Source organism: Colletotrichum orchidophilum, assembly GCF_001831195.1.
Source record: "Colletotrichum orchidophilum strain IMI 309357 chromosome Unknown Scaffold_91.1, whole genome shotgun sequence".
NCBI classification, from domain to species: Eukaryota; Fungi; Ascomycota; class Sordariomycetes; order Glomerellales; family Glomerellaceae; genus Colletotrichum; species Colletotrichum orchidophilum.
In genome coordinates this window covers 176,267-201,428 of record NW_019173047.1, presented here as the reverse complement: position 1 = coordinate 201,428, position 25,162 = coordinate 176,267, and the positions used below count along the sequence as shown (strand labels likewise).

At 54.4% G+C, this 25,162-nt stretch overlaps 9 protein-coding genes across 9 annotated transcripts; 5 read left to right on the top strand and 4 right to left on the bottom strand.

Moving 5' to 3' along the window:
- Positions 1-3,160: 3,160 nt before the first annotated feature.
- CORC01_09840 (meiotically up-regulated 80 protein) lies at positions 3,161-4,150 on the top strand (the record flags this gene model as incomplete). The annotated part of the gene is made up of 1 exon (XM_022621469.1): positions 3,161-4,150. The coding sequence occupies one exon, from the start codon at positions 3,161-3,163 to the stop codon at positions 4,148-4,150; it is 990 nt and encodes a 329-aa protein (XP_022472083.1).
- A 1,228-nt stretch (positions 4,151-5,378) lies between these two features.
- CORC01_09839 (uncharacterized protein) lies at positions 5,379-5,507 on the top strand (the record flags this gene model as incomplete). Its single annotated transcript, XM_022621468.1, has 1 exon — positions 5,379-5,507. The coding sequence occupies one exon, from the start codon at positions 5,379-5,381 to the stop codon at positions 5,505-5,507; it is 129 nt and encodes a 42-aa protein (XP_022472082.1).
- A 1,036-nt stretch (positions 5,508-6,543) lies between these two features.
- Positions 6,544-7,593, top strand: CORC01_09838 (uncharacterized protein; the record flags this gene model as incomplete). Its single annotated transcript, XM_022621467.1, has 2 exons — positions 6,544-6,826; positions 7,034-7,593. The coding sequence occupies 2 exons, from the start codon at positions 6,544-6,546 to the stop codon at positions 7,591-7,593; spliced, it is 843 nt and encodes a 280-aa protein (XP_022472081.1).
- Positions 7,594-8,155: 562 nt separating this feature from the next.
- Positions 8,156-9,686, bottom strand: CORC01_09837 (uncharacterized protein; the record flags this gene model as incomplete). The annotated part of the gene is made up of 2 exons (XM_022621466.1): positions 8,156-9,592; positions 9,657-9,686. The coding sequence occupies 2 exons, from the start codon at positions 9,684-9,686 to the stop codon at positions 8,156-8,158; spliced, it is 1,467 nt and encodes a 488-aa protein (XP_022472080.1).
- A 3,747-nt stretch (positions 9,687-13,433) lies between these two features.
- CORC01_09836 (serine/threonine-protein kinase cot-1) lies at positions 13,434-15,557 on the top strand (the record flags this gene model as incomplete). Its single annotated transcript, XM_022621465.1, has 4 exons — positions 13,434-14,101; positions 14,164-14,664; positions 14,717-15,190; positions 15,242-15,557. 4 exons carry the CDS (start codon positions 13,434-13,436, stop codon positions 15,555-15,557), a joined length of 1,959 nt encoding a protein of 652 aa, XP_022472079.1.
- A 1,058-nt stretch (positions 15,558-16,615) lies between these two features.
- Positions 16,616-17,332, bottom strand: CORC01_09835 (splicing factor 3A subunit 2; the record flags this gene model as incomplete). The annotated part of the gene is made up of 1 exon (XM_022621464.1): positions 16,616-17,332. The coding sequence occupies one exon, from the start codon at positions 17,330-17,332 to the stop codon at positions 16,616-16,618; it is 717 nt and encodes a 238-aa protein (XP_022472078.1).
- A 3,076-nt stretch (positions 17,333-20,408) lies between these two features.
- Positions 20,409-21,565, bottom strand: CORC01_09834 (uncharacterized protein; the record flags this gene model as incomplete). The annotated part of the gene is made up of 2 exons (XM_022621463.1): positions 20,409-21,192; positions 21,246-21,565. The coding sequence occupies 2 exons, from the start codon at positions 21,563-21,565 to the stop codon at positions 20,409-20,411; spliced, it is 1,104 nt and encodes a 367-aa protein (XP_022472077.1).
- A 510-nt stretch (positions 21,566-22,075) lies between these two features.
- On the bottom strand, positions 22,076-22,938 carry CORC01_09833 (GDSL-like Lipase/Acylhydrolase; the record flags this gene model as incomplete). Its single annotated transcript, XM_022621462.1, has 2 exons — positions 22,076-22,806; positions 22,878-22,938. The coding sequence occupies 2 exons, from the start codon at positions 22,936-22,938 to the stop codon at positions 22,076-22,078; spliced, it is 792 nt and encodes a 263-aa protein (XP_022472076.1).
- Positions 22,939-24,620: 1,682 nt separating this feature from the next.
- Positions 24,621-24,734, top strand: CORC01_09832 (uncharacterized protein; the record flags this gene model as incomplete). Its single annotated transcript, XM_022621461.1, has 1 exon — positions 24,621-24,734. The coding sequence occupies one exon, from the start codon at positions 24,621-24,623 to the stop codon at positions 24,732-24,734; it is 114 nt and encodes a 37-aa protein (XP_022472075.1).
- Positions 24,735-25,162: the final 428 nt, after the last annotated feature.

Genomic DNA, 25,162 nt, shown 5'->3' with positions numbered 1-25,162 from the left:
CACTGACCATACGGATAGAGGATTCCATGCCACAGGATGCAAGTGGCCCTTGCACCTGCGCCTGCAGCTGCATCGTCTTGCTGTCCCAGTCATCCGTCTGGCTGCCCTGGTCTATTTCGACCCGACTGAGACGACTGCCCATAAGAGAGAGGCAGGGAGACAGAGAAACAGAGAAAGACAGATCTGCAGCACCAAAAATCGCATGCTGGACCTGACCATTGGTGTCGCTGCCTCAGACAGCAAAGTCCAATCACCCAGCAGTACCTTAAATTCAACACACACACACACACACACTCACACACTCACACAAACACACTCAAAAAAGTAGTGAGCTTAAAGAGTGAGTGCCCATCGCCGGTCGGCGTGTACATTGACGGCCCACCCACCCAGCAGCACTTTCCCTGGGACATCATCACTAAACAGCGGCCACTGACTGGCCAGCTGCCTAGTCCCTTCACCCCGGTTACTTTGCAGCAGGAGCGGTGTCGTGTCGTGGGCTCATGGTGGGTGAGAGTGGAGCCGGGAGCAAGAGCGCCCCCTTCCCTCTTCGACGTCCAATCTAAGGATTGAAACCCACACTCGTCCTCAATCATCCGGTGCCGCCCTTTCTGTCCTAAAACGGGGGTCGGGAGTACGTATCGATCCCTCGCTTGTCCCGATGACGAAGTACCTCCGTACCTTCTTTTAGCGTTGTTCCCGTCGGAGCCAGTCACCCTGTCGTCTCCACGTTCGGCCCAGTCCAAGACCCGCCCATGTTTTTTTCTTCTTGCTTTTTTCATTTTGGATTTTCCATCATGTTGTTATGAAATTTTATGGTACTTATTTCTCTCGACTGTGGCAATCCCAAGTCTGTAATTCCATGCCGGGCTTACCACCGTCCTGTGCGGGGGGTGCAAAGAGCACCAGCCAGTCAGACTCCTGTTGCACTACGGCTAGTCTTCCCGCTGCCTCCCATCCCAGTCGCCAGTGTGTTCCACATTGCCCAGTTGTACTAATCTAGACAGCCAGGAGTAAAGCCATTTCGGGCAGGACACCGCGTTTTCCACACATACAATAAGGTAAGGTAGGTACTGCCGAAAACTGAGGTATGTCCAAGGGCCTACGGAGTACTGCCAGCTGAATACCTGCAATCCTACACTCGTCTCGTCTCGTCTCGCTCATCAGTCAAGTACTGCAAGCTGCCTGATGTGTGAACAGAAAACACAGTCGTTTCGGCATAATGTACTTACTGCGCGTTGCCTAATAGACACAATGTACTATTCCCCTCCAATTTCTTCATTTTCCTAGTGCCCAGAAAGGTGGGTGGATGTTGCTTGTGCTGCAGCGTGTGAGTTTTTTTTTTATTTCCCCCAGGCCCGCTCCTTTTTTTGCTGGCCTGGTTCCTTCAGGCTTCAAGTAAGGTAAGGTAGGTAAGGTAGCGTGCGTATGCTGAGGTACCTCACTGACTGAGTGCACCGGTGGCCGCACAGAGTGACCGAGTCCACTTTGCTGCTGGGCTGTCCACCCACCGTCGCTGTCACCCCGTCCTGCTAGCCTCCCCAAGTACCCATCACCTGTTTCCTCCTACACATATACCTTCCACACCCAGAGGCCAGAGGTAACCTCGTCTCGGTACCTTAGGTACCTGGCTCGCCTGGGCCTAGGTACCTGAGGTACTGCCGCCCCTTCCACTTTTCCCTCACTTCGCCCTCTCTCGCCTCCATTCACGCGCACGCCGCCATCATTCCTCTCTCCACTTTACATCCTCACCCCCGTCCCCATTCTCTCCCCATCTCCATCCCGTCCATCCCAACCCATCCCATCCATTCTCTCTCCTCGAGATTCTTCTTGTCCGACTTTATCTCTCCTCCTCTCCTCTCCTCGAAACTTTCTTCTTTTTCCAAACCTCCGAATCCGCCGTATCACGACGAAATTCGCTGTCCCTCGACTCTGCACGATCTTCCATCCAAAGTCATCGACAACCCAGGATTCAGGTTCTCGTCTCCCCTCTGCCTCTCCACGGTGTCGTCGAATTCGATTGTCGCCTCTCTACGCGCCTCAACCCATCCAGGCCCAGCACGTTTTGATCGCACAACACTGAGCAAGAAGAGAACAAACCTGTTCGTCTTGACTGAGTCTGCTGCACTCGACACTTGGAACATCACCAAGTAACACCGTCCTTTTCGGCCTCGTACACCTGTTAACGGTCCCCTTCCTCAAGGTAAGCTGGCGCCCCCGATGCTGCGATGACCAATGCGACCGGAGCCACCCTTGAGCCTGGTACATGAGCTTCATCCAAATACCACACCCCCGAAATGCGATCAAAAACGACGAGCGGTCTCAACGTAAGGCATACTTCGGCATCGTCTAGGGGCGTTCCGCCCATGTGCCACGATCGGATCGGTCTTCAGTCAATGACCTACCCTTGGCTTTTCCAAGCACTTCAGTCCCAAACGTGCAATTCAAGCAGCAGCATTTGTTTCTCTATGCTGGGTGTGCCGGGGCTACAGAATAGCCACTGCATTGGGTGGACGCAGGGTACACCCTTCTCTGCCGCTGTCGCCCACGTCGTCGCCTAGCAATGTCGCAGTCCAATACCGGCCCGCCACCACTTGACGCATCATTCGACGAAGCTGGTGTATCAGACTCAGGCACAGACAGTCAAAGTTTTCTGATTCCTGGATATTCTCGCTGACCTTTTACCAAACAGGACAGAGCTGCGGCCTTCCATTTGCTTTGCACACCTTTCTTCGTCCCGTCCCTTGCGGCCCTCTGATTTTCTCTGACGCCTCGACGACCTTTCTCCGTTCAAGTACCATTTTTTCGAGTCAGCCATCACAGCATTCATTCCGCCGCCCAGGATACATATTTCCCGCTGGGTCTCAAGCTGTCACCAACTAGCTATCTGTACTTTTCTCCCTCGACTCGATCTCTAGAAGTCCGTTTTCCTTCGTCGCGATTACAACCCTTGATGGCTATTCGCAGCTACTAAGGGCTCGTGTCACCAACCCTCACCCAATCGACACACCGACCCCGACTCCTTCGGCTGTGGACATCCACCGCTAGCACGACGCGGCCTTCCTTCCCACTGCTGGGTATCTCTCACGAGTGCATCAAGCAGTCTCCCACCCGACAAAGATCTCCCCTCGATCTTCGTCGGACCCTTCTCAATACCGCCATCATGCCCGGAGGTGTCTGTGCCGTTCTCGATTACGAGGTCGACCAAATGGCCGAGTTCGTTGCCGAGATGGCAACCCGCGTTGTCATGCCGTTGTCGACCACCGCCGTCACGCCTCCGTTCCGCAAGTTCGTCTCGCAGATCCTGTCATCGACGAGATTGCCCAAGAGCACCATCCTCCTCGGCATGAACTATCTCGCGAAGCGGGTCAACACTCTCAAGCAAAACAACCCATCGTATACTGTACCGGAGGGACAAGTCTGGCGCATGTTGACCGTGTCCCTGCTGCTCGGCAGCAAGTTCTTGGACGACAACACCTTCCAGAACCGTTCTTGGTCTGAGGTGAGCGGTATTCCAGTTGCTGAGCTCAACGCTCTGGAACATGAGTGGCTGGAGCAGTCTGGCTGGCGTCTTTACGTCAACCTCGATTACAGCGCGGACTACAAGGCTTGGCTTACCAGCTGGGATGATTGGAAGGTCCTCAAGGACCAGGCTGCGGCGAGAGTCACTCGAGAGAGGCTCGTCCCCACCATCGACACCAACATCAATAGATACGGTGGACGATCCGCCTATCATACGTTTGTTCAGCAGCAAGCGGCTGAATACGAGCGCTACGAGGCCATCAAGCGCAACGAGCTGGCTCACCAGCAAGCCTATGGCAACTGGAACTGGCAAAATGCCCCGCTCACTCCTCCCGATTCTGGCTATGGCACGCCCGAATATATTAATTCAGCCACTTCGGCCAATGCCCGCTACAATGATTGGTTCTCTCAGGCCGCTACAACGGGTCAGTGGAACACTCGCTACCAACAGCCGTCGCACAACTACTATGGTCATCGCCACAACCAACAGAACTACTCCGGACACTATGGCTACCAGCAAAACATGTGGGAACATGGTGTTGCTGAGTGTAGCTGTGCGAACTGCGTTGGCCCTGCTAAGCCATCTACGTACTTCACTCACCCCAACTTTGGCCAGCCTGTGATGGGCTAAAGCTGAGGCGATACCCGGCGAACTGACTATAATCGCCTTACGAAATTGGAAGGGAATTTTGTTATCGGAAAAGTTTGGGAGGTCCAGCGTCGCCGGAGACGCGGACTTTGTTTTTTTTTCTGGCATGAACGATACACTTGCATTCTTCAGATACCCTCTCACGACGAGAACCGAAAGAAGCGGTTATTTGACCGAATGGTCCCAACGTCGTCATTCGACTTTACGACACGGGCACGTCTACCCCTTCGATACCATCGCCTTACCATACGCGGTTGATTTGGCTACTAGATTGTCAGCTACAATGCGTTTGGAGGTTGGGTGGTTACGACGCGCGGCTGCGACCCTTAATGACATATTTCTTTAATTCTTTTCCCCCTGGTATACGGATAAATTCATCACTGGCGTCTCAGGGTCTTCATTCGCGACCCTCACGGAGTTTTTATTTCACTAGACCCCTTGGCTACGTTTCTGGTGTGATGGTGGTGGTAGTCTGTTGGTTATCGGCATTTTGATTTGTCAACATTCGAACGTCGACTTACAATTTCGGTTGGTAAATGTCTCGTATAAGTGAGGAGCGTCTTGGTCGGTTTGGTGACCACATACGACGAGGACGCTTTCTCTTATGATCGAAATCCGACGACGACCACCGCTGTCAACATCCGTTTTCTTTTGTGGCAAGCCATGGAGACCACTTTTGTCTCCCTGTAATTCATCTGGTTCCGGCAACAACCCGGCTCTCTTTTCCGGCTTGGACTCTGTCTACAACAAGACGGATATCCTCAGCTCCCAATTCTGAGAAGATGTCATGGTTATTGGCGCGCGCCTTGTTTGTGCTGCCACTCCCAAAAAAAAAAAGACGAATGGCATCATGCACAGGGTACATACGGATCTTATTTCACTTTACCGGCTAGCTTTGCGCGAGCATACGATTTCTTATTCCTCGAGAACGAAAAAAAAGGAGACTCGACATGGAGAGGTGTTCCGCATTTGTGTTAACTGGCCAAAATGGGAGGCAATTCCTCAAGGGACGGGTATGGAGTCTATTTATTTTTCTCTTTGTGGTGCATTTCTGTTTCATTTGGCACCGTCCGTCCCATTAGTCTGCGGGCTCATTGTCGTCGGCCATTGCTGTTTCCACGGCTTTTATTGTTTATGACATTGTTAGACGTTTATTTTTTTACTCTTCTCTTCATGCCGACGTGTACTGGCATTCACTAGAGCGTTTGGGATGGGTTGGAGACGTTCGTTTTTGTTCTGGGAAGGCACGTCATTCTGTCTTCAACTGGTGGATGGTGATGGAGCGCGGTTTTACGGATACGAACCCTACGAACCACAAAGCTGTCGGGACTGGGTCTAGATTTTTACGTCGCCCAGTGTTGGCTGGTAAGATAGGCACACAGTCGTGGGTATTGGGTAATTTTTGATGGCAGCTGTATCAACAGCAGGATTGGAAAAGTGGTCACCGAAAGGACGAGATTGGAAAGGGAAAAAGCGACGGAGCACAAAATTCATACCCATGGGCGACGACAAAGATATAGCCTACTTGCTGAAGAAGCATTGGAAGACGCAGTCCTAGACGATTAAGCAAAATGAAAAAAAAAGACATGAAGAAATCAGTGTACCTCTCAGAGCTGACATGTGTCTGCTTGATGAATATGTCTAATTGTGATGCCAAGCTGGCGGAGGTATTGAGAGGAATTGGTGACAACTTGGGGGGAGGTCAGGCGTTAAGTTGAGGAAACAACCTCAGGTATTTTTAATTGGACCGCTCCCCCACCCGGGGGACCGTCTTTCCCGGGTGCGCCCTGATTCGCCCATCTGCCATCGTCCCATCCGCCAATTCTTAACCTCAACCTTGGCCACTCACTCACCCACACACGAATGCCTTTCTCACAAAGGCCCTGCGTAACGAGAGGTCACATTTCAGAATCAGAGGAAACCTTATTCTATGCGGACGACGATCAAATCTTATTCTCCCAATCCAATCATCTTTCAGAGGCTGTGGCTAGCCTGGACCTCGCCGAAACCGCTCGAACTAAAGACGCCAGACACACAAGCGGCGGCCCCCACCCCAGATACCCTTACCCAGAGGGCAAATAGCACGAAAGCCGGAACGTTGGAGGAGACGAAAGCTCCTGAGGTGAAAGGTTCTGGTAAGGTACCTAGGCAGGCACGCAAGCTGTCTCGCTGCAAGGAAACCATTAGCTTTGTTTTTTTTTCTCCCCTGATTCCCCCTTTGCAGACGGGGGTTGTGGGGGGTCTTTTACTATCTCTCTCTCTTTCCTATTTAACCCCTAGACAGGGATTGGGAATTCAACTCTGTGAAAGAGAATTGCGCCAGAGAGAAGCGACACGAAAAGAGAAAGAGGAAGCACAGAAAGAAAAAAAAAGCAATGTCGAGATTCGTGTCTGCGGGGGCGATTAATGCCGAGACGGGCGAGGCTGTGGTTGCTGATGATAAGTTGACAACGACGACGACGACGTCGACGACTGTCGGCGGAGCTGGATCTGAAGCTGGAGCAGGAGCAAGAACTACAGTCGAAGCAAAGAAGAGTGCCGAGTGGGAGATTGTGCAGAGGGAGCTCGAGGCCGAGAGGAAGAGGAGGGAGGAGGCGAGGATCAAGAGCGTCGAGGGCGGGGAGAAGAGTCTTTATGATGTTCTGCAGGCTAATAAAGGTGAGTTATTTTTTTCCCTTTTTTCTTTCTTTTTTGGTCCTCTTTTCAACCCCCCGGCCTTCTTTTTGCTTCTTTCCCCTTTCAGGCTATATGCATGGATGAGATGGAGGAATGGGGAACGACAAAAGGGAAGATGGGGGGAGAAGGAAAAGCTGTGGGATTCATGGAGTTGACAAGACTAATATCGTTAAAATGCGAAATATGTAGCCGCGAAACAAGCCGCCTTTGAAGAGGCGAATAAGATTAGGAACCAGTTCCGGGCGCTCGACGACGACGAGATTGATTTCCTGGACGAGGTGAGGGCTTCGAAGCGGGCTGCTGAGGAGAAGGTGAGGAGGGAGACGGAGGAGGGGCTCGCTGCGTTTCGGAGGGCGCGTGGCCAGGAGCAGGGGGTGAAGCGGGCTGGTGAGGGTGATGATGATGCTGTCAGCGGTGGTGGTGATGTTGCCGCCGGTGTGGCGGATTCTACGCTGCCGGATGGGGCGGATGGTGGTGATGAGGAGTGGGCTGTTGGGCCTAGGAAGAGGCGGAGGAAGGAGAAGGGGTTTGGGGTCAAGAGGGAGAGGGGGGATGATGGCAAGGTTGAGGAGGAGAAGAAGAAGAAGAAGGCGGGTGGGGAGGGGGATGGCGAGGTGAAGGGTGCTTTGAAGGGTGTTGGAAAGGGGGGCTTGCCTGTGCCGGCGGCTACGAGTATACCTGTCCCTGCTGCGCCGGTAAAAGGGAAGCCGAGTCTCGTGGCGTACGGGTCTGATTCGGACGATGAGTGAGGGGGCTGCGATGACCCAAGATGTATGTTGGTTTGGCATCCATCCCGGGGGGTGGGGGGCGGCGGCTGTTGACGGGATACTATTCTGACGAGGATGGTGCTTGGCGTCTCATTTCTGTACATGTTAATATGCTTGGGGCTACTCCGAGCATGTACATACCCACAAACACATGTCACAGTCTCACGAGAAGAAGAGACAAACACATCACTGGGCAAGGAGAGAGAGGTTGAAGAAAAAGAGGAATGTACAGTAATATTCGTAACAAGCGGGGGCTGATGGCTTCTTGCCACTGAACCCCTAGTCTATAATGCCTCCCGCGCTCCTGTCCATGCAGCAAAAGTGGAAGAGAAACCAGAACAACAACAAGAAAGTCAAGCTAGAATTACAATATGCCCTGGACCACCGCCGCTTCCTTTTCGTCAGTCGCGCAAAAGGGGTTGGGGTGGGGGGTGGTTCAAGGTGGTTATACACTATTTCCCAGTCCTTCTCTTTTCAACAGGCGCACCACCCATCACAGATGCCAGCCTGTCATCCATCCAACAATGAAAGGGGGAGGATATTTTCACTCGTCGTCAATATTCCCAACATTGGGCCCCTTGCGCTCGTCTCCCTTCACAGCAGCCCACCCCCACCGGCCCAACGACCGCAGCGTCCCCTTGATCCAGCCTTCAATCTCGGTCTCGGGTACGACAATCTGCCTCGCGCGCTCCTCATCCTCGGCGCGGATCTCAAACCGCCGCATGCGCTGCGCGATGCGCGCGTCCACGACGACCGGAGAAGCCCAGATGCGCTCCTTGGTCTTTTCCTCCTCGTCGGCCGCCGCTTCATCGACGGGCTTCCAGACTGATTTGACCCAGTCGCGTTCCTCATGCGCCAGGGCGCGCTGTTGCTCGTACGGCGGTGCGGGGACGTCCTGGTCTGCGGCGTCGGCGTCGGCGTCGGCGTCGCGGTACTCGCGGGAGGCGGCGAAGCAGGCGGCTGCGACTTGGCGGCCGACGTCGTCTGCTAGCTGGCGACGGTTGAAGAAGCGGCCTAGGCGGGTGAAGGTTCCTGCGAAGCCTAGGAGGTGGGGGAACTGGACCGGTTCCGAGGGGGAGAATTCGGAGGGGATTGAGGAGGGCAGGTAGGAGGCTTGGTAGTCGGTGGTGGTGTTGTGCGGGACGGGTTGGCGGGGGCGGTCTGATTTCTTTTCCTCCTCCTTCTTCTTCTCCTCTTCACTGCCGCCCTCCGTTGTTGCTGTTGAAGTCGTGGCCGTTTCGGAGGTAGCCTCCGCCGCAGGCTCAGGGGTAGGGACCACCGCCTCGGGCTTGGGAGGAGGGTCGAGGGGGCCGAGCCAGCCCTCGTGTAGGCCGCGGACGTACTCCTTCCACGTGTGTCTCCCAATGACGATGTCGCCGCCGGGCCCCTCGAACTCGGGCGTGCCGTTCTTGGCGCGCACGGCGTCGCGGATGTTTTCCTCGGTGGGCAGCAGCTCGACCTCGGGCCTCTCCTCGCGGCTCCTGCGGCGGCGAATCTTCTCGGCCACGGCGGCGCGGACGTCCCCTTGCTGCCGGCCCTGGACAAACTCCCAGTCGAGCCCGGAGGCGGCGAGGATGGGCTTCACGTACTCGATGAAGTGGTCCTGTGCGACGCGCAGGCCGTCGCCGGGGGGAGCGGAGAGGATGACGGTGAGCTTGCGGGGCAGCTGGGAGGGGTCTGTGACGGGCTCGTGGGCGAGGGGCGCGACGGCGGCGGCCCAGCGGGCTGTGGCGCGCTTCTTTTCACGCTTGTCGTAGATTACGGCCGCGGAGAAGGCGGCGGTCAGGGAGAGGAAGATGAGCCAGTTGCGCGAGGGGAGGCGTTTGGGGGGCCCGCGGAGGCCCATCATTTGCCAGACTGGGTTCGGTTTCGCGGCTTTGTAGCCGTCTGCGGCGGAGGCGGCTGTCGTTGTGGTAGTGGTGGTTGTCGTTGTCGTCGTCGTCGTTGTTGATGTGGTGGGAGCCGGTGCTTTCGGGGCCGCCTGGGAGATGCGATGTTAATTCGAGGCTGGGCTTTTTGGTGATTGTGTCTGTTGCTTTGCTTACCTCGGGCGGCGTGGGGTTTGTGTCCGCCATGATGGGTGGATATCGAGCAGATTTTTGTGTCAAAAGATGCCCGAATATAGCAATGGAGTATCGCACTGGAATTGCGATTGTGAGAACGGCGGCTCGCAATGCCTCGAGATGTCTACCTCAAGCCAGGAGGACGGGAATGAGGTTTTTGGAAATTTTAGTCGCGATAAGAGCTTCGTCGAATTATCGGATCTATCTGTCCCCAAACGGCATAGCGCAGAATATCATCTGACCGCCTTCCTGAAATAGGATAGTACCCACACTCGGAGGTACGTATCGAGCTGTCACGGCATCTTTCTCATGAGCAACTCTTCATTCGCATTCTCACTGAGTTGAAGATAAAATTCGCAGTTGCCTGTCAAACTCAAGGTCCAAGTGCAGTGATATCACTTCGCACAAAGTCCGGTCGTATCCCGGTCGTATCCGGAACACCGGTCAGAAGCTGTCCATTTAAAAGCACTCCACGCCGAGGCCAACGCCGGCGTGCTTTCGTTGGCGGCAAGCCGGTGGTCCGGCGATCCCCGGAGAAGAGTGGCAGATCTTGATGCATGATCGACCTCTCTGCACAGCGAAAGCCGCCAAAAAAGGTCGCGATGGCAGGCTAGCGGAGAAAGCTTCGTTGGGCTGTGAGGGCTGTGACCATTAGGCGGCGATGGCAGCGGGCATGGAGCTTTTCATGGATCATTAGGTAAATTTGATACAGGCACAGGGCATCAATCGAGCCCGGCGGCCGTCTCTCGACCGCCGAGCTTCGTCATCCCACGAAAAGCATTATGGCTGTGAAGCTTGGGTAGATGATTTCCCCGTAGCCGTCACGAGACGAGATTCAGCCATACGAGGTTCACGAGACGAGATTCAGCCATACGAGGTTCACGAGACGAGATTCAGCCATACGAGGTTCACGTGGTGGATGGTAACAAGCGCGAGGCATCGACACCATGATTTGTGTCCCGTGAATGGGAACACGGCGTAATCGACATGAAGAGATGGTGCTCACCTCGGCGGGATGTTGGTAATCCGCCACCTATTGCTGCGGTATAGAAGAGCAAGCGAAGAGCAAGAATGCCATGCATACTGTGTACGGGCGCTGAGAGTGCAACGCTGCCATGTGCCACGGGTGGGCTTGTGAGCTTGTTCCTGTGACAGGTGTGGCAATCGACTAGAAATGGACGGGAGCGGGGCCGGCATGAAAATGCTATTTATTCGAAAGCCGTGTCTCACGGCGGCTGTAGGCGGCGGATGATGCCTCGTGCCGATGCCGAGCGTGAGCCAGGCTGCTGGGCTAGGTGGGAGGGGACCGTTGATTACGCCGCAGGACTTCTCGGTGAGGAATGCATTGCACGCCAGCATATCGTTGCGGAGACGAAGCGTCTTGGAATATTGTGTGTTTCCAACAATGCGGTGAGTGAGGACCCTGTAAGAGGGTCCAAGTGACGTGCGGGTGCAGGCGAGACGAGACGGCGGCGGGAGAGATGAACAGGGTGGAAGGGATAGCCATGCGGGCTGGATGCGTAAGTGATGCGACCGCCTGAGCCCTCCGAATGGCTAAACGGGTTGGTTGGTTGCTCACAGATGGAGGGAAACAATCCGAAATAGTCTGTTACCGTCGGACAATAGCTACGCCACTGTACATTACTTTGCGAGAAAGTCAATAGCAATGAGTAAGTATATTTGGCGACATGCCAAGACGATGCAGCACGCACGGGTGGAGTGAAAAGCCAATCGCGGAGACGGAAGATGGCGATCGCAACTTGTTTGCTCCCCGAGGTATTCGTCCCCGGGGCGAGTGCTGGATCTCAGGTATCAGGTGGGAGGCGTGGTGTGTGTCTGGTTCCCGGTGAAGAGCACCGAGAGGCATTCCGGAAACGGAGGCTTGAGATGCGGTAGTTGGATCAGAGTTTGTTTCCATTGCAAGTTGAGGTCCACAGGGAAAAGTCAATGACTGTCACTGAGTCGAATTAGAGCTCACGTCACGGACCGAGAGCATCCTGATCCCGACAACTGGGCTGGAGTATCGGTATGTATCAAGATTTCAAGAGTCGGTGAAAGGGGGAGGCATCGCAAGTACCTAGGTACCTCTCACACTGGTGCTTCCGCCCCGCACAGTCTACGGGTTCCGGTCGATGATGGCGGGAGGTTTTTAACATGGACATTAAAATGCAATGCAGTAACGAGTTACATATGAACAAGACAGTCGAAAATGTACAGTAGATAAGAGGAATTGAAATGCAATGTGCACATCTCGAACCAAGGTAGGTATCTATCTACACAATAGGGTAAGGTAGTGAATGATTGCCCGCGTAGCGGCTAAAAGTACTTTTCCCGTAAGGCCAGATGCTAAACCTGCAAGTGGAGGAGATGCGGCGGAGGCATTCCCAGTGGATCCAGCTCCGGCCCCACCCCACCGCCCATCAGCCATTCACAGCTCGGTATTAGTTGAATCTCAGGGGTAGTTGGGGTCCAGCGAGGCCCCTCGACTCTGAAGGCGGCCCTTCCCCCCCCTCCGGCCCGTCTCGTCTGCCACTCAGAGAGATCCCCGCCTCGCCTCAGGTGCTGGTGCTGGTGGTACTTTCATCAGGGGAGTCCGTCTGGTCTTTCTGCCCCTTTGCGTTTTGCAGCAGGAGCAGCGACTGACATCGAACCCAATTGCATGCAGTCAGGGCTTCGAAGTTGGAACGGTGCAGAGTACCTGCTACCTCGACCGACTCCTGCACTCCTGCACTCCTGCACTCCTGTACTCCTGCACGTCCTGCACTCCGCTCCACCTCACTGCCGGGGCCGCTTCGCAGGTGTCCGTCCCTCTGTGCATCAATCACCCCTCCCCCTCCCCCCCCCTTCGCCCCATCCACGGCCACATCAAACCTGAAATCCTCCCACTCGACTCGACCGCCTCGGGGGATTGACTGTCTACCTACGCCACGTACCAAGTACCAGCTACCAAATTCTCCAGGTCTGCACTCCGTACCAAACACCAGAATCCCCCCAAAAAAGACCAGCTCCAAACCTCCAACACCAGCGCAGGCCGGTCTCGTGACTTTGACCTCTCTCCCCTTCTCGATCTCGACTTTGCCAGCTGCAACTTTCCTCACCTCGCTCAAGCCACGAGGTGCTTCAACGTGCCGCCTCCTATACCGACTATACGCACAGCTAGCTTCCTAGCTTCGCCCGGCAGTCGTTGTTCTCGCTTCGAGCGTTGGAGTGTTGGCACCGGGGAAGTCCCACCCCTTGAGCATCGAGCCCCTCTCCGCCACCTTTGCTCCTATTGCTCCTTTGCCCCCTTTTGTTGGCGAGGATAGCAAACTAGCTCCCTCAACCCCCCCTTTACACTTATCCGACTTCTCCAGGTATGTGGTAGACCGTGATGCTTCACATCTCCAGACATAACATCCCGATACTCTGTACCTTACGTCCTCATCCCTGGCCTCCTCACTAGGGCACGCACTTACCATTCATCAAGTCCCAGTGCCCACCGCAATCTATTCTTCTCGACTTCCGCCCCGGGGGACGATCCCAATCCATCCAACCATCCGCCTTGACCCTGCGCACTGCGGCTGCAACCTCCCCATCTCCCTAGCAGCCTCCCCGCCGTCTACTACTCTACATAGTAGTTGCTGCCTCACTTCCACGGTCCGCTCGCCCAGAGCACTGTCAATTAAACTGCCACTCTGCTAGTCGCCCGCACAGCCTGCGCAACTGCCAACCCCTACCCGCACACGACGTGCCCCCGAGTCAAGACGAAACTTCTACGCAATGGAGGGTAATAATAACCGTCTCTACCTCAACATCGGTAATAACAACGATCGTCTGGGTCCCGGCGGCGACCGACAGTATCCCACCACGCCCTCAACCTTCCCTCAACCCGTCTTCCCTCACCAAGGCCAACAACAGCAGCACCAGCAGGCCGGCATGCAGCACCACCAGCAGCAACACCCGGCGCAGCAGCAGCAGCAGCCGCAACAGCCGTATGCGACCGGTTATGCTCCCCAGGGCTACTTCCACCCGAGTCAGCAGCAAGCCCAATATCCTCCTCAGGGCCATGGCGACTACAATGCGGGCTACCAGCAGCGATCCAATACTCCAGGGACCAACGATCCCAATGTCGGTCTCGCTCACCAGTTCTCTCACCAGAACCTAGGCGGCGCTGCCCGGGCATCGCCCTATGGGTCCCGTGGCCCCTCGCCCGCCCAAAGACCTCGCACTGCCGGTGCCGCGGGACAGACGCCTCAGGGTTACGGACACTATGCGACGCCGCCGATGCCAACCCAGCAGGCGGTTCCCGTTGAGGCCTTTGCACCCGCTCCTGAGCGACTCTATGAGAAGTACGGCCCCAATGCCAACAATAACCAGAAGAAGTGTACCCAATTGGCCTCCGATTTCTTCAAGGACAGTGTGAAGCGCGCGAGAGAACGCAACCAGAGGTGAGTGCTGAACAAAACCTGTCCTCAAATTCGCAGCACGTACTTATCTCGTCGTTACACAGACAAAGCGAAATGGAGGTCAAGCTTTCCGAGCCGGGCCAGAGCCAGCAAAGACGCGAGCAGATTTGGTCCACGGCTGGTCGCAAGGAGGGCCAATACCTGCGATTCCTGCGGACCAAGGACAAGCCCGAGAACTACAACACCATCAAGATCATCGGCAAGGGTGCTTTTGGTGAGGTTAAGCTGGTCCAAAAGAAGAATGACGGAAAGGTGTACGCCATGAAGTCCCTGATCAAGACGGAGATGTTCAAAAAGGATCAACTCGCCCACGTTCGTTCCGAAAGAGATATTCTGGCCGAGTCAGACAGTCCTTGGGTCGTCAAGCTCTTCACCACTTTCCAGGACTCTTATTTCCTGTACATGTTGATGGAGTTCTTGCCCGGCGGTGACTTGATGACAATGCTCATCAAGTACGAAATCTTTTCTGAGGACATCACGCGCTTCTACATTGCTGAAATTGTACTTGCGATCGAGGCAGTCCACAAGCTGGGCTTCATTCATCGGTAGGTCAAAGTTGGTCTGTAAGCTCCGAGATTGCAAAGCTGACAGACCCAGTGATATCAAACCCGACAATATTTTGTTGGATCGCGGCGGTCACGTAAAGCTTACTGATTTCGGTCTCTCAACCGGTTTCAATCGCTTGCACGACAACAACTACTACCAACAATTGCTGCAGGGCCGGTCTAACAAACCACGCGATCGCAATTCTGTTGCCATTGATCAGATCAACCTCACAGTCAGCAACAGATCCCAGATCAACGACTGGCGTCGGTCGAGGAGATTGATGGCGTACTCCACTGTCGGAACGCCTGATTACATTGCCCCCGAGATTTTCACAGGCCACGGGTACACCTTTGACTGCGATTGGTGGTCTCTGGGCACAATCATGTTCGAATGTTTGGTTGGATGGCCTCCTTTCTGCGCCGAGGACAGCCACGATACGTACCGCAAGATTGTCAACTGGAGGCAGACTCTGTACTTCCCTGATGACATTCAGCTTGGCGTAGAAGCCGAAAACCTGATTAGAAGGTAAGTGAGACCGAAAAAGAAAGCATGTGGGGGGGTACTGACATGGCACAGCTTGATCTGTAACACGGAGAATCGTCTGGGTCGCTCAGGCGCGCACGAAATCAAGCAGCACTCGTTCTTTAGAGGCGTCGAGTTCGACAGCCTGCGTCGTATCAGGGCACCTTTCGAGCCTCGTTTGACCTCCGCCATCGATACCACCTACTTCCCGACCGACGAGATCGACCAGACCGATAACGCGACCATTCTCAAGGCGCAGGCCGTGCAACAAGCCCGCTCTGGTGTGCCGGCGGTGGTTGAGGAGTCTCCCGAGATGAGCTTGCCCTTCATTGGATACACCTTCAAGCGATTCGACAACAACTTCCGATAAGAGTGATAGGCGCATTGTTTTGGCGGCCAGCTCCTTGCGACATGCCTTCCGGTATCGGAGATTGCCGACGCGCCGAGCAAGACACGGAGATCCGGAGAAATACGAGACTGCCAGTGCTGCGCTGGCGACTCCATTTTGCCTACTGCCAACCCAATACACCAGATTCTTGTTTCACAAGATTTGCATTTACCGTTTTTTTGTTTTCAATCACTGCATAAAGGGCGTTGACTCGCATCAAGAAACCAAGTCGCACAAATCATGTAGATGGGAGGGGCAAACCGAGTGTTGTCTTTCAGCGGGAAAATGGAGTCGAGACGGCTGCGGATGCCTAGAGTTTTCATTATGAGAAACATGATGAAGCAGACAGTAGGAGGAGGATGAGGAGGAGCTGTAAGGATGTACTGGTAATGCTGGATCTATCAGTGATGGGTGTGATGGTGAGATTCAGAGAGACTACGAGGAGGACTGGCAACAGTGGAGGTGTGGATGCAATCAAGATGATGCATTTGAGAACAAGACGGGCCCTCGTGACCTCATGACTTTTTTTTTTGACGATTACCTTACCTAGATTAGTCTGGGGTAAAATTTCGTTCACTACGGGTGTACATTTTCTGTTGGAGATGTTGATACATCTCACTTGAGGATATCAGGCAAAGTCTTATCATTATCCTATCCCATTGCCATGCCAAATCATCACAAACCTCTATTGAAGACTGACTACATTAGCTCGTCCCGTCTCTCAGGGTCTGGTGACATTCTTACATTTTCCCAAATCCCCACGCTAAACGCCGTGATATGATACCGATGATACTTCTGGGATGGATCGCATAGAGCTGACATCGCCCCTTTGACTCAAACAGCCACTGTTTCCTCAATGCTACCGAGACGATGAATCCCGATCACCGCAAAAATATCCCCTCCACCCTCAGATCTCACCGAAGCGAGAAAATCCTTCCACCACGGCAACAGCAAACCCCGTCGTGTTGTCTTTTGTCATAGATTCTTGTCTGACATGCCCTTTCCGGAAAAAGAAAATGCAACTACCCTTCCTCTCCCCCTCACCTTCTTGTACCAGGCGCCGCAACATACCTCTCCTCGCGCTCCGACATGAACATGACCTGCAGCCAATACTCCTTGGCATCCGGGTCCCAGAAGCTAAACTGCTTGTCATCGCGCTTGTCAAGCTCGCGCGCGGGGATCTTGAAGCCACATGTCTCGTAGGGCTCGGCCGCGACGAGGAGATACTGGAAATTCTTGTCGGGCTCCTCGACGCGCTGCGTAAAGGCGTTCATGACCTGCCATTTCGGCTCCACGTCGGGGGCGATGTCTGGGTACTGCAGCTGGAACAAGAGGCCTTGCTGGCGGGTGATGGGATCGCGAATCTTTGTGATTTTGTAGCCGGGCCGTCCAATCTTGATGAGGTTCCTCCGGGGCGCCCCAAAGCCCGCGCCGACGACGCCGACGGGCAAGCCCGTGGCCGGGTCAATGTTTTGTTTCCCTTCCTTTTGTTCGCGGGCGGCGCGGCGGGCGAGGTTGGTCTGGTGTTTCTTGCCCTGGGTGTGGGCGAGGTAGGAGCCGTCGTTTTGGTGGACTGTGAGGCAGAGGCGGCACTCAAAGGAGCCGACGTGGTTTTTGAAAAAGTAAGGGTCTTTATCGAGGTCTATCGTTTCGAGGGCGAGCTTGCGGAGGCGCTCGCGGCGGTCTGCGTTTGTTGCGCTGAAGGAGGCGACGCCGCCGCCGCCGAATTTGGAGCCGGCGCGGTTTTGGTAGTCCATTTTCTTTGCGTGTTTGCGGGTTTCGTTGGGGATTTCGCGTGGGAGGTTTGCGTTGGTTTTATTTTTTTTTTCCTTTTTAGCACTAAGAGAGTGGGGGGATTCTATGGTTTAGCAGAATCGCTGGGGAAGTGAAGAGAAAAGGGTAGCGTGCTGGTTGTGAAAGGACTAGTACTGGAGATTGGAAGCAATACTAGATGGTAAATGCGACGGGATACGAATAGCAAAGGTTCACCTAGGTGAAGGGGTCAAGCGGAGCCAAGATTCTCCGGACGGCATGGACCGTGCGCCCCGTCCCCAGAATTGGGTGAGCTCGGTGAGCTCCCGCTAGTTCACAACTTCACACGGCTCATCGCTTCCACGCACTTGCAACAAATAACAACCGCACGCTTCCCGCACTTTGTCAAAATGCCGCTTCCAGCCCTTCCCGAATCTCTCTCTCTCTGTCCCATTTCATTTGATTGAGGCCACTAATTGCCAACAATCCGGGGGCGTGGCGCAATGGTAGCGTATCTGATTCCAGTCCAGAAGGCTGTCCGTTCGAGTCGGGCCGTCCTCATTCATCTTTTGCATTTTTTGACAATTTTCCACTGCTTATCGAAGATATCAATCAGTTCGTCTTTCCATTGAAAACCAGGTAAATTCTGTTCCCGGAGACTGCGGTAAGTGCAACGGTTTTGCCATCTCTAGCTCGGGTGTCAGTGATATACGCGTTTCTCTATCCAGCCAACATCCCCTGTCAAACAAGTGGATTTTTTAGTTTACCCTTGGACTTGAATCATCTCGAGAGACAATCGGAAAGGCTTGTTATGCACGGAGCTCGGAGCTGATGTCGACGAGGTGAAGAAACGTATCGAGAGTCGAACTCAAAGTGCTCACTCGCTACTTACAATCTTCGTGCCGACTGTCGCCGCTCAAACATTGGTGCCGGAGCCTCTTGATTCAAACTGCAGCTCGCTGTACGCTTTCTTCCTAGGTGGTACTCAAAGTGAAAGCGTATTTGCCTGTCAACCGTGCCAGTTAGGTCACTAGCATCAGTATTGCATACAAAATGCAGCATTTGTATGCAGCACTCATATTGGCTGCCTTGTCATTCCAAGAGACGAGGCGTGGTACATGCAGCCTCAACATGCATCGTCAGCCCCCTCTTAGTCTATGTAGGCCGCCCCAAACTCCAAGACCTCCCGTGAAATTATAAGGGTTCTGTCTGGTTGCCTACGAAACTTGGAAGCTCTTAGCCAGTCGATCGGCCCATCGAAGTCAGTCGCAAGAACAATCCGCGACGTTTGACGTCATTAAGAAGTTAGGGACTCGCTATTGATGGGTGGACAGCTTCTGAATCATCCAGCAAGACCCCAGGAAACCGAGCGACGGACCTGCTCGTAAATAAAAAATCATGCAAATGTACGTCCGTAGACGATCTAAGACCATGCCACCATTGCTATAGTGGCCAGTGTCAGCTTCAAGCTTCCATATCATGCCCAGTACGGGTTCATCAGTCCTTCATGCCTGATAAAGATCGCCCCGGCATTCTCCCCCGCCACCGAGAAACCTGACTACAAATGACACCCAGTCGGAGGAACGTTACCGGCCTCCAGTCCTATGATATAAGTCAAATCAAGAAATTCTTTTCCTCTCACTAGTTGAAGACTTCTGAAATCCTCCAATAGAGTATCCCATATCATCCAGAGAACGATAGTTGCTACCTCTGAGGAAAGAATACCAGCTTCTGCCTCCAGAAAGTCACCATTTTCTTCTGGCCCAAGAAGGGGTTTCGCTGCTATTCCGAGACTTGTGAATCAACTAAAAGTGAAGTCGCGTACAGCAGGAAGTCCAGAGAGACGAAGGAATGTCGAGGGGAGTTTGCTGAGGCGACAAGAGGTGAACAGCACATCCTCCATCGTGGGCGTCAATGGACAAGGCCTGGGAATTGCTTTCGAGAATTGCTTTCGAAAGGCCAAGTGAAAGAGAGGCTTTCATGAAAAAAAGTCCGAACTCAAAGTTCTGATACGAGAGTTCAAGTATTATCAAGCCGCCACGGATACTCCAAGGAGTCCCTACGGCCTCAGTCTTAGCGACCAGTGTCTCATTTGTGGCTCTGAAGTTGCGTCTTGCACTCCACTGCTGCTGTCCGCAAGAAAATACTCTGGCGGCGAAAGAAGCCCGCAAGTGTCGGAAAGACTACTCAGACTCAGGACGATTCAAGCATGGAAGCCAGAAGCCCGAAGTATGAGGTAGGGAAGGAGTTATAAATGGGAGGCCGAGATGCTCGACGACAAGGGTACCGCCGTTGGCCATGTCATCCCCACTGCCCGAAGACAGCAGCTTCCCCTAGTCAAGTTTGACTTCCTAGTTCTCTCAGAGTCTCAGTATTGGTAAAACGAAGAGAGGGTGCACGTGGATATGGGGCGGTTCCCTCAGTTTAAAGTCATGATGGCTGAGTGGGATCAGAGAAAGAGACGCCCACTCGGTTTGGTCTTGGAAAAGTCCAGGAACAAGCTTGGAAGGCGGATAAGCCGGAGACGAAGACTTTGATTCTAATATAGGTATGTAAAGATTAGCATTTTGGTGTTACGACTTGCAACATGGGTAAGAAGCTGTTAGAGAAATAACCAAGGCGATGCCTATCGCTGTATTCCAGGAGAGTCTAGGCAACAATCGAACTCTTCGAGCAGTATTGTCGCCCCTATCCCCTTCATTTTTTATCAATTAGTACGATTTTTATTATGCTTTGTTCTTCTTCCGGCTTCGACACAAAACAATTGAGAATGATGGAGGCCGTGTTCCACAAATCGATTACGGGTCTGGTCAAGTTTTGGCCCTGACAACCTGGATCCCTGTGGTCGTTGACTTCTTGTACACATACGTTGGCAAGTACTTTTTGGTATGAGCATTTAACTTCAGCCCAACGATAATTTGTTGACAACTGGGATGAGAAAGGGCCTCAAAGACCACGTACCCGGAGCCCTTGTCGCAGTTCCTCTGGCAGATCTTTAGCAACGGAATGACCTGCCACGGAGCCTCGTTGTACAACCTATAGTCGGTAGCGATTCACCATGATACTCCGTTTCCAAAGTCCTCAACCCGTCTTCTTCTTAGCACCGGAACTCCTCAAAGCCTCGACATCCCTCCCCCAAACAACAGCCAGCGCCGCGCCGCCAGGCCCAGCAACCGCACTCCACATAACCAACTTCCCCAAGTCGATCACAGCCTGGCCGACGCCCTTTGACTCATACGCCAGATACGCAATCCAGCTCCACGTCGCGAAGGAAGCGCAGTACATATCCCACTGCAACAGGTCCAAGATCCCCCTCTCCAGTGTAACCATCTTTGCCTGGGAACACGGAAAGGTAGGACGAAACATCTGGGTCAGCGCCTCGACCGCGGGCTCCGAGGCCCAGTCGGACTTCCAGAAGACGTAGCCGACGACGCCGTAGGACGTTAGGACGACGACGGAGAGGGTGTAGGCGTAAATCCTGCGAACGTCGTTGATGCGCGTCTGCGTCCTCGACTTTGCGGCTTTCGAGACTACGCCTAGGGCGCCTATGAGCTGGGCGAAGACGAACTGGGTGATGCCAGACCAGAGGGGGAACGCCTGCCAGACGGCAAGGAAGATTTCCTGGGTGCGCGGGGTGATTACCCTGGGGGTCGGGAGCGCCGCGAGGAGGGTCGGGACGAAGGCGCCAAAGGTCAGGGAGCCGATGACGGCGCGGGCCTGGACTGGGTCGATGGAGACTGCGGCGGCGAATGCGTCTGGTGTTGGTGCTTCTGGGATGGGGGAGGTGTAGAGATACGTGAGGAAGTAGAGAGGCAGGGTGGCGCCAAAGGTCATGAGTTGCGAGAGCATTCCCCAGGAGGTTGTGCTATTCCACATGTTAGGATCGTTGCCGACTTAGGATATCTAGAACAAACTCACCAGGAGACCAATCTCCCTCGGTTGCCGGCCCTCAGACCCTCGACTTGAATGAGGACATGCACGGCCAGTAGTTGGCCGGCCATGAAGATTGAGAACAGGGTGAGATTCGGGTCTTTCCCATCGAGGATTGGTTTGAAAAACCGCACGAGCATGGTGAGCAGCCTGTCCAGCGGCTTTAATGTGGTGAAGGTGATTGGCTCCCCGAGGAGGTCCGGCTGCGTGGAATCCATGAGGCCATTGGCGACAGAGAGGTCATAGATTGCGACCTTTGCCAGGTAGAAGATGGAGAGAAACACCGCAGTGAATACTGGTCGAGACATGTTGGCTATCGTCCTGATGAATTTGGCTTGTGATGATGCCTTTGGTAATGTTGAAAAGGGGGTCTCTCTGACTGATCTCACCGGACTCGAGTGGAGGCACTCTGGCCGGGGGGCCCGGCGATCAGCTGATCCGCGTAATTCATCTGAAGATGTACCCATCCGCACCCTCGGGAAGCTGTTGTGTCGGCCTCGGCAAGCAAAAAAACCATGGCTATTCAGAAGATGAATCTCATTGGCTAGTTTGCTAGCTCTTTAGTTGGATAAACTGTATCCGATGCGTCTGAAGACTGAAACTATAAAATACCCTCCAAGCCTTTTTCTTGGTTCCTGGTAACGCCGTCCAATGATTTTCTTAATGACCCTGCAGAGTGATGATGCAGTGAAAATTATGTACAGTTGTATGATGGTACACTCCTCCGACACTTCGACCTTTGCGCATTATGAGCTCGACGGCTCCGGGTATCCAGCGAAGCGGAACACGATGTACAGCAGAGGCGCAATCTTTCTGAGTCAATCAGACTTCTTGCTATCGGGGAGAGGCTGAGGAGACTCGAGCCAGCCGCGCGCCGCGGCGTCCTTGATGCCGTCGAACCAGATAGAGGCCATCTTGGCGTAGCCCGCGTCGCTCGGGTGGGTGCCGTCCACGAGGTCGCTCTTGAGCGGGCCCTTGTCCGAGTGCATGTCGACGAGGACAACCTTTTTAGAGAGCGCCTGCTGCTCGGCGGCGAGCTTCTTGAACTGCTCGTTGACGTTGAGGACGCAGGTCTCGGTGTTGTTGTTCCCGTTCACGAGGAGGGTCGAGAGGACGATGGTGGCGCGCTTGGAGGTGTCCCAGATGTAGTCCATCATCTCGAGCATGCGGACGTGGGCGTTGGCGATGTCGTAGTTTTGGACGCAGTCGTTTGTGCCGGCGTTGATGAGGACCAGGTTCGGCAGCGTCGTGGGGACGGAGATTTTGGCCTTTGCGAGGACCTGCTCGATGCGGAAGCCGGGCCAGCCTTCGTTGTCGTTGTCCTCCATGGTGCCGTTGGGGTGGTTGCCGACCATGTCCACGGGGTTGCCGTCGGCGACAAGGAGGTCGCGGAGGACCTTGCGGTAGCCGTTGCCGTCGGAGGATGTCAGGCCGTAGGTGATTGAGGCGCCGAGGGGCATGATGCGGAGGGAGACGTTGCCGCCGACGAGGATGTTGAAGTCGGCTCTTGGGTGCAGTGCCGGGGCATGCTGCGCCGGGGCGGCGTAGACTTTTTGTGGGTTAGTGAGACGTCGTAGACTTGGAGTAGTTGTGAGGCGTCGATGAGAAAGATGAACTTACCGGCAGTGGTTGACGCCAACAATGTGGCTGTCCAGCGCAGGAGAGAGCCGGTTGAGTACATGGTTGCGATTTGGTCTCTGCTTTTGAGCGAGTGATCTGGTGGACAGTGATTCGAGATGTTTTACGAGGTGAGTGAAGTGAGATTACAGAGGTTTCCGAATGGTAGATTGAAACACTGTAACGGGTTCGAGATGGGATGCCCGGGTAACGCAGAACTTAAATACGTGATGCTCGAGTGAAAGGATCGGGCTAGAGCCAAAGAAATAAGCTCACATCGCTGGGAAACGGGTCACATCGTGGCAAGGGCACCCCCTGGGTGCGACTCGGTGATTTGCTCGCCTTCCTTCTCGCGCTGTTTCCGTATACTGCATGCTCTAGTTCACAGAGAAACGAACCCCTTTGGAAGGATCAGACGGCCCATTGCGACGTTCATTGGACCTTGGCCACGATGGGAAAGGTGAGGTGGGCGGCGGGAAGAAGGAGGAGGGGGGGGGGCGGGGGGGGGGGGGGGGGGGGGGGCCTGGGGGGGGGGGGGGGGGGGGGGGGGGGGGGGGGGGGGGGGGGGGGAGGGGGGGGGGGGGGGGGGGGGGGTTTGGTGTACAGCATGTGGCACTTAGGCATGCAAGGACGCGGGGGTGGTCGGACAAGGATGACGGAGGGGAAGCAGCAGGTCTGGATGACATGTCAAGGCGAAGGCGAGGGCGAGGATTACTCAACGAGCCCGAAGGACGGGATGATGGTGAAGGTGAGCGCCGGAGCAGGACGTGGTTGGAAGCGGGAGGATGAATGAGGCGGCGGCGGAGGCACGGCGGTGCGACTTTGAGTTGCCGTGATTTGCCGTGATTCCTCATGAGCCTTGTGAGTTTTTGGTGTCGTGATATGAGATGAGATGAGATGAGATGAGATGAGCTAGAGTGAGAAAAGAGATTGAGTGTTGCGTGGACGGAGTGAAGGGTACCAAGGCGTCGTTCCTTCAATGTCGTCGATTACATTCTGGGGCAAAGAAGAGGACTTCCATTACTTGGCATCCTGGGGTCGGCATCTGAAGGTGATTTTTCCACCCCCAGTGCAACTCCCCGCAGAAAATTGAGTGGTCTTTGGCAGGGAAAACGAGTCTGGTCCTGCATTAGGCACCTGCCAATCTGTTTCACCAGCCCTGTATGTCTTTCCGCCAAGCTTCTATTTTTCCGCCATCTCACTTTTCTCATTCGGAGGTCGATCATTAGCTTAAGCCAGTCTCTAATTCTCCGTGGCTGGGACACAAAAAATGGTATCTGAGTGATTGAGTAAGACTCTCTTCAAGAAATGAAAATGCATAAATAAACTGTAGAATAAAAAGGCGGCTAGGGCAGGAGAGAGAGCAGACCATGATGAGTGTCAGCGAACGCGTGGCCCCGTAAGGTGAGAATTTGGCTTCCCCGGCGGAGTCTAGAAGAAGATCCCTCATGTCCGTTTTTGGCGTCATCCTACAGGCTTCAAGCGCCTAACACATACCTGACCACCCTTTTCCCCCCTCCTTCTCATCGGCCGGTTGCCGCTGAACCGCACCGTCACCCGGAAAGGGTGTGGCTTACACGCGTAGTGCCTCCGAACACTTGGTGCCAGCAAATGACTTCCCGACGGCGGCTCAGTTTCACTTCTGCAAACACAGCCGCACTGCACAGTTCTCTAGCCTCTTCCTCTCGTCCTACTTCTCATTTACCACCTGTAGGAGACTCCTAATGCTGCGTGCTCACGTCAGGTATGTTGAGCCCGGACTCATCTTCTGACTCCGGCGTCAAGCTTGAATCTCGTACCTGCATCAGCTCCTGTCCCACCGCCTCGCGCCTCTTCATTGCGCTGCTCGGATTCTCCTAGTCCGAGGTCCCTTCTAGGTCCTTTCAAGCCTTCAAGGGGCCGACAAAGCGAGGGATTCGGTTCAATGCCGGGAACATGTCCCAACCCGGACGCCATCCAGACTATTGATATGTGTTACGACGCTGACAGCACCCGCGCTCGACGACGCGCTAGAATGTGAGAGAAATGCATGTCCATTGCGCTCGGTCCGAGTCCCTGACGTCAGGGATCGACAGACGCCAACGAAGACGCCTAGGAATTGACAGTCTTTTTGTCGCGTGGTAGTCGTGGTAAACCACCAGTGACGCTGCGCACTAATTCTAACGAGGCAGATCGGCATGCAAAGTCGTTCGCCTCAAACAATTTCACCAGGGAGTAATGCGGCATCGCGGCGGAGGCAGCGGGACCTCCGGGAGTGAGAAGCCAAGTCTCAAGGACCCGGCAGAGAT